At 42.5% G+C, this 12,765-nt stretch overlaps 1 protein-coding gene across 7 annotated transcripts in view; it reads left to right on the top strand.

Annotated features, from left to right (window-relative positions):
• Dennd2b (DENN domain containing 2B) overlaps positions 1-12,765 on the top strand; it is a 190,146-nt gene that overhangs the window by 104,559 nt on the left and 72,822 nt on the right. Inside the window, exon 1 of one of the 7 annotated variants that reach the window (XM_048460600.3) lies at positions 1,244-1,410. The exons of 5 other annotated variants lie outside the window; for them this stretch is intronic. In XM_048460600.3, coding sequence (XP_048316557.3) covers positions 1,370-1,410 — 41 coding nt within the window. In that variant the 5' untranslated portion in view covers positions 1,244-1,369. Of the gene's footprint in view, positions 1-1,243; positions 1,411-12,765 lie in introns of those variants that run through there. One more of the 7 variants, XM_085692876.2, reaches the window with a different exon arrangement.

Here is a 12,765-nt window from a genome sequence, read left to right on the forward strand (position 1 = left end):
GTCCTGACTTCCTTGCTCATGTTCTCCCTCCTTCTGCTCTTCATCTGGGCCTTAGGAGCTCAATATGATGTTTTCTAGATCCATCCATTTGCTTGCAAATTTCAAGATGTCATTGGTTTTTTTACTTCTGTGTAGTACTCCACTGTGTAAATGTATCACATTTTTCTTTATTCATTCTTTGGTTGAGGGGCATTTAGGTTGTTTCCAGGTTCAGACTATGACAAACAAAGCTGCTATGAACATAGCTGAGCACATGTCCTTGTGGCACAGTTGAGCATCCTTTGGATATATACCCAAAAGTGGTATTGCTGGGTTGTTTCTTAATTTTCTGAGAAATCGCCGCACTGACATCCAAAGGGGCTGTACTCCCCCTTTGTTTGTACTCCCACCAGCAATGGAGGAGTGTTCCCTTTTCCCAACAACCTCTTCAGCATAAGTTGTCATCAGTGTTTTTGATCTTGGCCATTCTTACAGGTGTAAGATGGAACCTCAGGGTTTTTTTTTGTGTGTGTGTGTGTGTGTGTGTGGTTTTTTTTTGCATTTCTTGGATGACTAAGGATGTTGAGCATTTCCTTAAGTGTCTTTCAATCATTTAGATTCCTCTGTTGAGAGTTCTCTGATTAGGTCTGTATCTCATTTTTGTTTTATTGGATTATTCTTTTGATGTCCAATTTCTTGAGTTCTTTATATATTTTGGAGATCAGACCTATGTCTGATGTGGGGTTAGTAAAGCTCTTTTCCCATTCTGTAGGCTGCCGTTTCGTCTTGTTTACTGTGTCCTTTGCTTTTCAGAAGCTTCTCAGTTTCAGGAGGTCCCGTTTATTAACTGTGTTTCTCAGTGTCTGTGCTGACTAGCCTAGAGTTTCATGTTCTAGTCTTTAAGAAGTTCTTGTCTTGTGTGCTCTGTAACACCAACAGAGCCCGATGAAAGTCTGCGTCCTAGTCACTGTTCTCATGGTATCCAAACCCTTTCCAGGTGAGGTTTCAGGTCGTGTGCTTGTCTCTAAATTGCCGCCTGTCTGATTTTTGGAACATGCTTATCCTGTGCCCTTTATTTCATAAGGACAGCTGACGTTTCTGTCAGAAAAAACTTCCTGCCTGCCCTTGAACACAGCCTCTTGGCTGACTGGGCTGGCTCAGGTGCTGCAAACAGGCTGAGCATGAGTGTGCTCTGTTATTAGCCAAGTTTACACAGGGAGATTATCTCTTCAACCTCGGAGTCACATTTCAAGGGCAAAGTCCACAGTTGGCTGTTGAAAGGTTGAGAACACCTGGCACAGAGGCTTTTACTGACCCAGCCATAGGGGAGCTTCCCACAGGCGGCAGGGTTTTTACTTGTGAGACTTTCTCTCAGGCAGCATGGCTCCATATGCCGTCACTCTCGTTCTGTTTGGACACCAGGCGCTTCAGGTGAGAGGCTTGAGTTAGGGCACAAATATGACCCTCTCTTCTTTGTCCGTTCATGTTTCCTAAAGCCTTCTTGGGCTTGCACTTCCTTCGAGAAGAGGTCTGGGGCTTCTCTTATCTCCCGCTTCCTTTTTAAAGTACTTACTTATTTATTTTTTATTTTAAAGATGTAAGAACGGGGTCTTGTGTTTTAGCGATTCTGTTCACATAGCATAACACCAGCAAATGATATGGCAAAATAATAGAAAGAACGTAAGTCACCTGGAGTCTGGAAAGAGGTGACAAATAGGAAGTTAGTCTTGGTGTTGGATGTTTCTGAGGACATAGTGGTGATGTTCATACAATTTTGTGATGTGACCTGATGCCACTGAGTTGTACAATTAATGAGTAATTGAAAGTTTTGAATTATGTTTTCCAAGAAAAAATTATTCTCTACTAAAAAATGTCTCACTTGTGCTTTACCAAGAATGCTTTCCTATGTTAGTACATTCTTCCCGACAGCAGCATTCTGGATTTTAGCTGGATTCCCCGAGGACTGACCTTTAGCTGTTGTCAGTGTCTCCTGTTCTGGTCACTGCTGTAAGAAGCACTAACAGCGTCTTTGCCCATGTGTTCTAATACTTCTGTTTTCTTAGGCAAAACTCCTAGAAGGGAAGATTTTCTGATTAAAGGGTACACTAGTTTAAAAGACCGTTAATAAATATTGCTAAACTGTTTCCAAAGAAGTTGCGTCAGCTTAATTCTCATGAGTAGTATTGGAAAGCACCTGTTTCTACCTACTTTTGTCAATATGGTATTAGCAAGTTTTTAATCTTTGCCAATCTGATAGGCGAAAAAGAATTTCTCTTTTAAAAATGATTTTATATGTGTATGTGTTTGTATGTGCATGTAAATGAAATGCCAGTGGAGTCGAGAAAGCACTGGAGAATGTGGCAGCTGAGCCATCTCTCTGACCTCTGAAAAGGGACTTTCTAATGTTTTATTTAGGTTTTTGTCATTACTAGTAGGACTGACCACTTTTTATGTTAACTGACAATTGCTTTTATTCTTTGGAGAATTCACTTTTCTAGTTGATTCCTTGTAGATTTGTTAAGAATTTACACACATATATCAGGTCTGGGTCAAATGTGTTGATGGTATTTTTTTCCTCCTTTCTCTTGTTAAATTGATTCTTTACATAAAATTTGTAAATTTCATTTTACTTCTTTTTTAGTGAGTTGAAGTCCCCACATTCAAGTTCTTATAGTATGTCTCCTATTTATGATGTACCATAGCCATTATAAACATTTTTGCAAAACTCTGACCGGAATGTAAAATAAATAAATTAATTAAAAAAAATTTTTTGCAACACTTACAAAGAAACAAACACTTCCAATACAGTTAGTGAAGGTGGCAGATTGACATTTATACACAAGTCTCCCCAATTCAGAAGTCTGTTTATTTTCTGTCATCCTGGATATTGTAGTGTCATATCCTTTCTGTGTGTTTGCGGATAATCGCATCTGCCCCTTGGAAAAACTTCAGAGTGAATCCCTAGATACAACTGTAGGAATGCCGGAGACCTAGATATTGTGACACAAAGCTGCTCCTTTAAGTCAGATGTGGTTTTCTTATTCTGGCTGAGGTGGCCCATAGGTGGGCATTGACTCTAGTGACATAGTAGCAGAGTTAAGTGGGCCAAACTACCAGGAAACATTAGGATCCAGAAATGGTGTGGCTTTTGCATAGGAGCAGCAAAACATGATCAGATGTCTTCTTCAGGGACTAATAAAAAACCAGGTGTTGTGGCCCAAGCATATACTCCTAACTAACACTTGGGAGGCAGAAGTAGAGTCAGGGAGGACAACAAGTTCAAGGCCAGCCTGATTTGACTCAAAGAGAAAAGAAAAGCTAGTTCAAGCTTGTTCAGTTTTGTCACCTGTAAAACACTGGGCGTGATTGCAGGTGCTTGTAATCCAAATGCAGGCACTAGTGGACTCCAGGCCAGTGAGACAATAAGAGATTAAAAAAGGTGAATGGCCTTTGTGAAGCAACACCCATACTTTCTCTTTCACACACTCTCACACCATGACAGCGCAAAGGAAGATTTTGAGGTCAGAGAAGAAAGAATGCTGTTTATTGAGAATTCACTTGTGTCCCAGATACTAAACAGACTCACCTTAGCTGCACCTCCCATATACAGGGTTTCTCTGTATAATATTGGTTGTCCTGGAACTTGCTGTGTAGACCTGACTGGCCTTGAGATCCTTCTGCCTCTGCCTCCCGAGTGCTGTAATTAAAGGTGTGTGCCACCACTGCCCAACTACATCCTAACTGTACTTTAAAGGCAGCTTTTAGTGCAGGGTCAGCCTAGGGTGCTGATCCTAGTGGTCCTAGGAAAGAACACCTCCTTCAAGGGTCAGAGTGTAAATAAAACCTTAAAACTAGCCATTAGGGTTTGAGAGATTTGAGGAGAACAGGAATGAGCTGGCATGGTTTCTGCTCTGTCAGCTAGGAGCTTAGGCAGAAATGTTAGTGGAAATGGGCTAAGTAGGGAAGAAGAAGTGGAAAGTATTCAAATCAACATACATCAGGCCTCTGCAGGGCCAACTACACACATACGACTGCACTCTAAAGGAACTTAACTTACTGGGTGAAACAGAAAAGGCCAGCATCCTGCAGTGGGGTCTCTTACCTTATCCATTGCAAGGATTTGCACTAAATACTTTGCTTATAGGGTTTGGATGGTAGTGACTACAGGGATATCTTTCTAAAGAAGAAGGACAGGAATGGTGCAATTTGCTGTACTTAATAGGGGAGTGAGGGAGGTCAAAATGGGACTCCAGGTAGGTTCTGAAGATCTACCTACTAACCTGTACCCTGAAATATAGTAACTAAACATCAGTTATCTCTCATAATTCTGGGCCTCTTGCTTGATGTCTTATGTAGTTTAGTTACATGAAGGCTAAGGGGATGTCATCTGAAGGCTCGCTCACTCACCTGTGTGCTGGTGGACTGGAAAGCAGGAGAAGTTGGGGTCCTCAGTTTGCTTGCTTGTTCTTGAGAGTTTTCTTGTTCCCATCCTTGCTATTACTCCATGCTGTATATACCTTCTGCTTCCTTCCACAGGGTAACTACAGTTCTTAAGAGGTGACCCAGGATCTGCCTTAGAGAGACCTAAAGATGTTGCATGGCCTTTGTCTTCCCTAGCCTTTATCACTATATATATATATATAGATAGATAGATAGAGAGAGAGAGAGAGAGAGAGAGAGAGAGAGAGAGAGAGAGAGCGAGCGCCTTGGGAATACCACCTCATGGGCCACACTTTGTTCCTCAATAAAGTGACAAAGAAGAGATTTGCTTTGAGATTACCATGGCCATAAGAGAAAGGACTAAGCAGTTTCCCCCAGGATTAATTCATTGTCTACCATCTTTTTAGTATCAACAATGCCTCTTAATACTTGGGGTATTTCTTATCCAATATTTAAATCACCTTACTTTCCATTTCTAAATACTTAAATTTATTTGAAAAAATAAAACACAATGCTACCTGTTTCTTAAAGTGAAGAATCAGTATTATTTGACATACATGGAAGGTGACTTCTTAAGTACGTACAGTGAAACAAAAAGAATAGTTTTGAAATTTTAGCCAAGCCTGGCGGTGGTGGTACATGCCTTTAATCCCAGCACTCAGGAGGCAGAGGCAGGCGGATCTCTGTGAGTTCGAGGCCAGCCTGGTCTACAAGAGCTAGTTCCAGGACAGACTCTAAAACTACAGCGAAACCCTGTCTCAACAGAACAAAACAAAATGAAATTTTAGCCAAATACTGTGGTCTCTGAAATTCCTCTCTCATTAAGAGATGGTCAGAACACCAGGGAAATTGCAGTGTATAAAACATTTGCCATGCAAGTGTGAGAACTGGAATTTGGATCCCCAGAGCCCATTTAAAAACCACGTGTGTTGGTATGGGGCTTGCCTGTAATTCTAACACTTGGAAGGCAGAGATAGGATTCTCAGAGCTGGCTGGCTAGCCAGGTTAGATCAAACAGCAGTCTGTGAGTTCAGTTTAGAAACCCTGCCTTGGTGAGTAAAGTGGAGAGTGATATGGAAGACTATCAACCTATACATGCATGTGTACAAACAAGTACATCTTCTTACACATGCACTCACACACACATGTACATACCACGTATACACATGTAAGAGTGGAGGGCAGGTCAGGTGTTTGAAGGGGACACAGTGAATAGAAACTTTCTTCTTAGTCTACTGAGAAAATTTGGAAGAACTGAGAAGTGTGTGCCTTACTGCACTGAGATTCCTGCCAGTGAGTGCTGTACTGAGTGGGGTGCCATGTCAGATGTCAACCGTTCCCCCACAGTTTGGAAAGTGGAGTGTGGAGATAGAGTGATGTGCAAAGGAAGAAGGGCGTAGAGTAGGCCTGAAGAGTCTGTTTAAGTCTGGGTTGGTTTTCGTTGTTGCAGTAAACTGGTAAAGTCACAGGTAAAGTGAGGCAGGGAACGGAGGAGGAGTCCTAGAGTAGCAGAGTAGGCAGGACTTGCTGGTGAGCTTGAACATGAGTGAGCTCATTTGTAGACGCATGCAGGACTTTGTGGGAAAGCAGGTTTTGTGTCTCTCTGTGTTTTTTTAAGGGTGTAGAGGGGATGGAGTTCAGTTTAGACATTCCTTTTTGTTTTCTGACAGGAATTAGTTGGTAATTAATCTAGTTGTTTCTTTGGAGCATTGTTTGGGTGGTTGTCTCTCCTATGTATTTTCTGTGAGTTGTAAATTAGATTGTAAATTAGACTCAGCTAGGCATTCGGTGGGGACTCCTTTATAAGTGCCGAGAATCATAGACATATAACTCTAGATACTGCCGTTAAATTTGGTTACTGCTTAAAGTAGATATCGCCACTGTAAAATTATAGTTTTCATTTTGTGAAGGTCACCTCTGGGTGAACTTTGGCACTGCTCGTCTTTAACCTTTGACTTAAATGGTTTTATGTTTTAAACTTTGTATTGTGGGAAATGTCAAGCATACCCAGAAGTAGAGTTGAAGATGAGCAGCCCTACAACCACCATTCAGCATCAACTACTGTCCACACACAGACAAGCTGGCTTTGTTCCTCTGCCTGTTTACCCCTCCATTACCAGATTTTTGAGGCAAATCTTAGGCATTGTACTTTTTTAACTGGGAACATTTCAGAAGAACTCTCTGAAAGACTTTGAGATGTATAGTCTTGAGTGCTAAGGTCCAAGGGTTGACTGTTGTATGTAATATAGACCAGGGTTTCAAACAGTAATAGGTGTTAAGGTTGCCAGGAACTGAGATGTAGGTAACCTGGAGTGTTTTAGGGCAGGGGATGGTGTGTGATGTGGTTAGGAATTTGAAGTCCCATTGAGTGAGCAAGAGAAGACAAAGTGAGAAAAATTCAAATATTGTTAATCTTGCCCCAAAATGTTGCTTTCTTCTGGTTAGTGTTGGGAAAGCAAAAAAAGATGAAAAATTAATAAAAAGGAGAAGAACTGGGCTATGTAGGAGGAACAGGATCCCCTTAGTGGTGATACTTAATCACTAGGTCAGGGCCATTGGCAGCAAGTCCACTGCTCATGCTTGGCCCCCTCACCCCCAGGGATTCCTTTGCAGAAGTAGCCCAGGTACATGTTATTGGGGTTTGTCATCTTTGCCCATCTTTGGAAGAGTTTTTTCTGTGCTGTATATTCTGCTTACTGGATTTTGATGGTGGGCAGGAGAACTGCACTGAACGAGACAGCTCCCAGCATTTTCCTGCTGTTGTAACACTTGCCTCTTGAACTTCTGGGAAACCCCCAAGCTCAGGACTAGAGAGAATGACTTCTTTTCTGTACTTACCTGATTTTTCGCTTTGTCTCTATTAAAATGAAAATTAAATTAATTAAAATAAAATGAATGAAGAAAATGAGGATATGATTGCCCCGTCTATGATTGAGGTTTATTGTAGCTATGAAGGAGAAAACAGCCAGAGGCATCTGGAAGGGTCCAGACTGAACTGGACCCTGAGAAGAGAGGGAAACGGGTGAAAGAAAGAGAGGAAGAGAGAAGAGAAGGGGGCTATGAGGCCAGAGGTGAGCCAGGAGACCAGGAGGACAATAGACCAAGAGACTGCATAACCAAAATGGCTGAGGTTGTGTAGGAACCAGAAGAGCTGGGAGAAGGGAAGGGAAGCTTCAGCCTGGAGTGTTTCAGGGTGAAGAACAGGATGAGAAGTGCTGTGAGAAGCCAGGACCCAAGACTGTAACAGGTATTGGCCCTGCTGAGAGAGACCGGAGAGGCCAGTATTCACTGCTAGAGTAGTAACCATCAAGTGTCCAGTAAAGGCACATACTGTAGCTTCAGACTTTGGGAGAACTTTGATTCAGAGTCAGAATTTATGTCATTAGCTCAGCCATGAAAACTTGAAAGTGGCAGTTTGTTCTTTCAAAGAGTGTCTTTTGATGCTAGGGATGTTGTAGCTCAGAAGTAGATCAACCCCTAGCATGTACAAGACCTTTACTTCAACCCTCAACACCATAAAAGAAACAAAATGAAACAAAAGATAGCATCTCTTGAAAGAATGCTTTGAGAATGGTCATTACTGATGAAGATTGGTGAAAAGGGAGCTGGAAGAAAAGTCCCCCTAGCTGAACCAGCATCTCCTTCAGTGGTGAAGGAAATAGGAGTCTGTGCCTGGGGAGGATTACTCACTGAGCGTCAAACACATCTGTTTAAGAGTGACTGACATCTCTTACACGACTTTGTGAGTTTTAATGCTGGGAGACAAGTTAAGCTGTGTTTGGAGCTCATCTCCTCCTAATGTTTATGTATGTGCATGCATGTACATGTGCATATGCACACACGTGTAAAGTAGTACATTAGCTCTGCAATGTTCTTCTTTTCCAAGAGGGTTAGTAGCCATTATTTATATCTGAATACAGCATATGAAACATTTTTACATACCTTATTTCCTTGGATTTATAGTTCATCCTTTCAAAAGAGGAATTGAAGTGGCTGGCTATAGGAGACACAGTAAAAGCAACACCCACTGTACTTTTGATGGGATAGTATCCAGAAGGGGGATTTTGAAATTAGATCCAGTTTGAGTTCTGACTTCTGCTTTTACTAACTATACTTTGAGCTTTGCTTTTTTGTTTGTTTGTTTTTTTATTTTTTGCTTGATAACACATACCTCATTGTATCATTTCAGAGTGTTAAACGAATTAGCATAATTAATTCATGGGAACAATGCTCTGTATACAAGATGATTGGTAAAAGAAACCTTAACCTCGTTAATAAGAAAGTAACAGGTAATTGGCACCAAAGAAGCGTGTGCAGTATCCTAGTCTTGCTCAGGTCTGAGGCTGCGAGCAGCCTTCCTCTCTGACGGCAAGTCCTTGAAGGTCTGTCTGTGCCCCAGTCTCAGGGCAGATCAAGGTTTTTCTTTTCCTTAAGTTTCATATTATAATGAAACTTACACGGATAGCCAAGGTAATACTGAATGATATATTAGATGTAATTCTTTTTTGATTTTTATTTTGTTTAGTATTGGTGTGTGTGAGAGAGTATGTGAGTGTGCATGTGACATGGTACATATGGGGAGGTCAGGAGAGCTTTTCTTCATCCATTGTGCATTCTGGGTTGTCAGTAAGCACTTTTACCTGTTGAGTAATTTTATTTTTTGTATTAACTAAGAAGTCAGTTATACAGTTATATAACTATAGCGGTTTTCTTATGATGCTTATGCAGTATTAGTTTCCTATTGTTCTCTAGTGCAAACTGTCAATAAAATTCAAATGTATTGTATAAAATTGTAACTTGTCAAAAGTCACTGTATAAGGAGCTAAGCTAATAGGCATCTTCTGGTGACTTAACTGATAGAAAAATGGGACTCGACATACCAGGGGCATTGTCATCCGCATCCCCCACAGTACACTTTGTAGGAGAATTTTGTTAAGAATTGTGCTATAATTCAAGACCCTGAGTTCTGTATTCTATATTCTGTGTTCTGCATTTCCGACTAAATGTAGAGCCATGTACTTCAGAAACCAGATAAAACAGGTTGGTTTCCTGCTATCAAGTTAGAATCTAGTAACATATATTTTTACTTGTATTAAAGCATTATTCTGAATAGCTCTTATTTATTTGTTTGTTTTTTGAGACAGGGTTTCTCTGTATAACAGCCCTGGCTGTCCTAGAACTCTTTATGCAGACCAGGTTGGCCTCATGGTTCTGCCTCTGCCTCCCGAGTGCTGGAATTAAAGCATGTGCCACTAACACCTGGCTTGTTAAATCTTTATTACAGCCTTGGGAGCCCTGGTATCTTGTAGGTGCTTTTTGTCCACCTTCTAACACTGCAGAGAGATCAGGTGAGCAAGTCTCTTGCGTTCTTTACCTCTCTACCTGGTTGGTTTTAAAGATTTCTAAATGTCAGGCAGAGATTGCTCTTGGCTTTATCTGTGTGGCATTCTGATCAGGACATAACTGACCATCTCTAGATAACCCCAGCCCTGGGCACTTCCTTAATGAAGCCCGTCATGTTACAAATAAATCGGTAAGTTTATAGTGACTGGGGAGAGGCCCTAGCTGAGAGGAGTTGGTATTATTCCAGAAGATGAAAACAACAAGGCAGGCAAGTGGCTTCCTCCTAGGGCATAGGTCATTTTCTTGTCTGGTCATCCTTGTTTGTCAGGGACAGGTAGAATGGATAGGTTTGTTTGCTTGTCACAATATTTAGTTGTGTTGATGCATAAGGACAAAACTGTATTTTTTGATGTCTCTCTCAGTTCCTTACATCATTTTAAAAACCCTTGTGTACCTAGTTTGAGACAGGATTTCTCTGATACATTGCTTTCAGTGATTCTCCTGTTTCTACCTCCCATCTACTTATAGGGCTATACTAGGATTATAGGGGTATGCTCCTGCATTCAGCTTTTATATAAGATCTGAGGATCTGAACTCAAGTTTTCAGACTTGTATGGCAGACACTTTACTCACTAAGCCATCTCCCCAGCTCAGGGACTTATTTTTACTTAGTTTTTGTGACTATCCAAGTGGTGAGGACAAGGGAGAGAGTGGTTTCCTGCCTTTTAGCGCTTAAAACAGCATTCCACATTCAGGCAGGTTAGGGGGATGAGGTATCAGTGTGGGCTCCAGGGAAGAGGAGGGACCTAAGGAACAGTAACCAACTTCGAGTTAACCATGTCTCCTGGCTCCCTAGGACATGGGAGCTAAAGGGTCAAACGATTGATTGTGGCTGGAAGGATCCTCCACCATCTCCTTTCCTGAGCTGGAAGCAGGGTGAGAAGCAGCAAGCCAATTGGCAGACTTGCCTTTTTTGCCTTAAAGTACTTTGTTTCTGTTGCTAACAACAGAAGTGGGTCGTGTAAATAAAACACAGACTCACAGGCACAGAGGCGCATGGAGTCAGAACTGAGGGACGGGGGAAGGGCTGAAGTGGACAGGGACTGAAAATGCACAGATGAATCTCTGAAGGTACTGTGTACACTGTGCCTCTCTACAGCCTTGACAGTGCCTATCATAGGGCTGACTGTGTGGGAAACCTTCCAGGGCTGTGGAGCAAGAAAGATTTGGATGACAGGTTTCAAAGATGAAGTACTTAATACAGCTGGATATGCTTTGCTCCGGCTGAGACTCCTGCAAGCTAGATGCTGGTGATCTGAGGCCAGATGGTGGCTTCTTTCCTCTCCCTTTTCCTTTCTTTAAGATTTCATTCACTGGTCTCTGTTAGTGTTGATACTGGTGATGGACAGTTATCAGCCCTGAATGACAAAATGGTAACTACAATTTATGACTAGAGAGGACTGGAGACTGAGGGGTAAAGAGAAATAGTGATAAAATAATACAGTCTTGCCATAAAGCAAAGGCTAACCAGCCTACAGTCCACAACCCCAGAGAAACTAGAACCCTCATGCAGAAACAGATGGAAGCAGATGCAGAGATCCCCAACTGACCACTGCGCTGAGCTCCTGGAGTACAAACGAAGTGGGGAGGAGCGATATATGAACAAAGGGGTCAAGACCCTGATGGGGAAACCCACAGAATCAGATAACCCAAGCTAGTGGGAGCTCACTGACTCTGAACAGATAAGGGGGGAACCTGGATAGGATCAAACTAGGTCCCCTGAATGCAGGTGACAATAGTATGGCTTGGGCAGTTTGTGGGGCCAATGGCAGTGGGACCAGGATCTAACCTTAATGCATAAACTGACTCCGCATAGCCCATTCTGTGTGGAGAGATACCTTGCTCCTACCTCAGGGAGGTAATGGGACTGACTTAGTTCACTTACCAGGGGAGGCCTTACCCTCTCTGAGGATTGGAAGGGGGTGGAGTGGGGGGACTGTTAGGGGAGTGGAAGGAGAGGAGGGAGGGGGAACTGGGATTGATATGTAAGAGAAAAATAATAAAAAAATATAGTTTGAAGATAAAAAATTAATAATACTGTCTTGTATTGTAAGAAATGGCTCCAAGGACATCTTAGGCTCTGCTTCCCAAACTTGTCCTTGAAGTCTGGGTCTGTTATCTGGCTTGTGCTGAACATTTTTTTTTTCTTAAGCCTGCCAGAAACTAATGTCCTTGGGCCTCAGCTGGGGTGTGTCCCCAGCCCAGCCATCTGGAAGGTCAGAGTTATTAGCCACTAGAATGTGCCCATTAGCTCTTGGAGGGGTTACAACCTGTTAGTGGAATCCCAAGCCTGGGAACTGCTTCTCTCGCAGGGCCTTTCACACTTGGAACAAGCTAACTGGTGTAGTACTCCCTTATTTGGACACTAAATTTTCTGGGTGAGATTGCAGTTCTCCTTTGCCTTGGGTGAGATTTTAAAGTATCTGACATCCTTATGAGTGATTTTCCAGGAGATCACTTAACACCAGAACATGTACTTTTCTTCACCTGAGCCTTTTCTTGGCCCCCAGCCATTTGCTTATGAGACCAGAAAGAGGTTCCCATGTTCAGCATGCTCCTTGGTCTCCCTAGGGAAGGAGTGGAGAACCCCACCATAGAGCTAGAAGCAGTAGAAACTTGAGTCTGCCTCTAGGGCTTGGGGAGCTTTGTGTCCAGCCCTAGAATCCTATCTGGGAGAACTTTCTACGTTTTGAGGAACTTGCTGTGCCCATCAGCCTAGCTTCATGTGGGGCCAGCATACCAGGAGCAAGGTGCAGACAGGGATATGGGCTGGTGGTTAGTAGTAGTGGTGCTACCACAAGTGAAGGATCTCTGTGGAACTCTGAGAGCACACCTCCCCTGTCCACCCCACAGCCATCTGAGAAGTGCTAACCCTACCAGACGGATAGCTCTGTTAACTTTTGACTGCCCCTGTGGTTGTTTCCTGCCAGCCTTGGGGATATG

The sequence above is a fragment of the Myodes glareolus genome, chromosome 7, assembly GCF_982192425.1.
Source record: "Myodes glareolus chromosome 7, mMyoGla1.1, whole genome shotgun sequence".
Taxonomy (NCBI): domain Eukaryota; kingdom Metazoa; phylum Chordata; class Mammalia; order Rodentia; family Cricetidae; genus Myodes; species Myodes glareolus.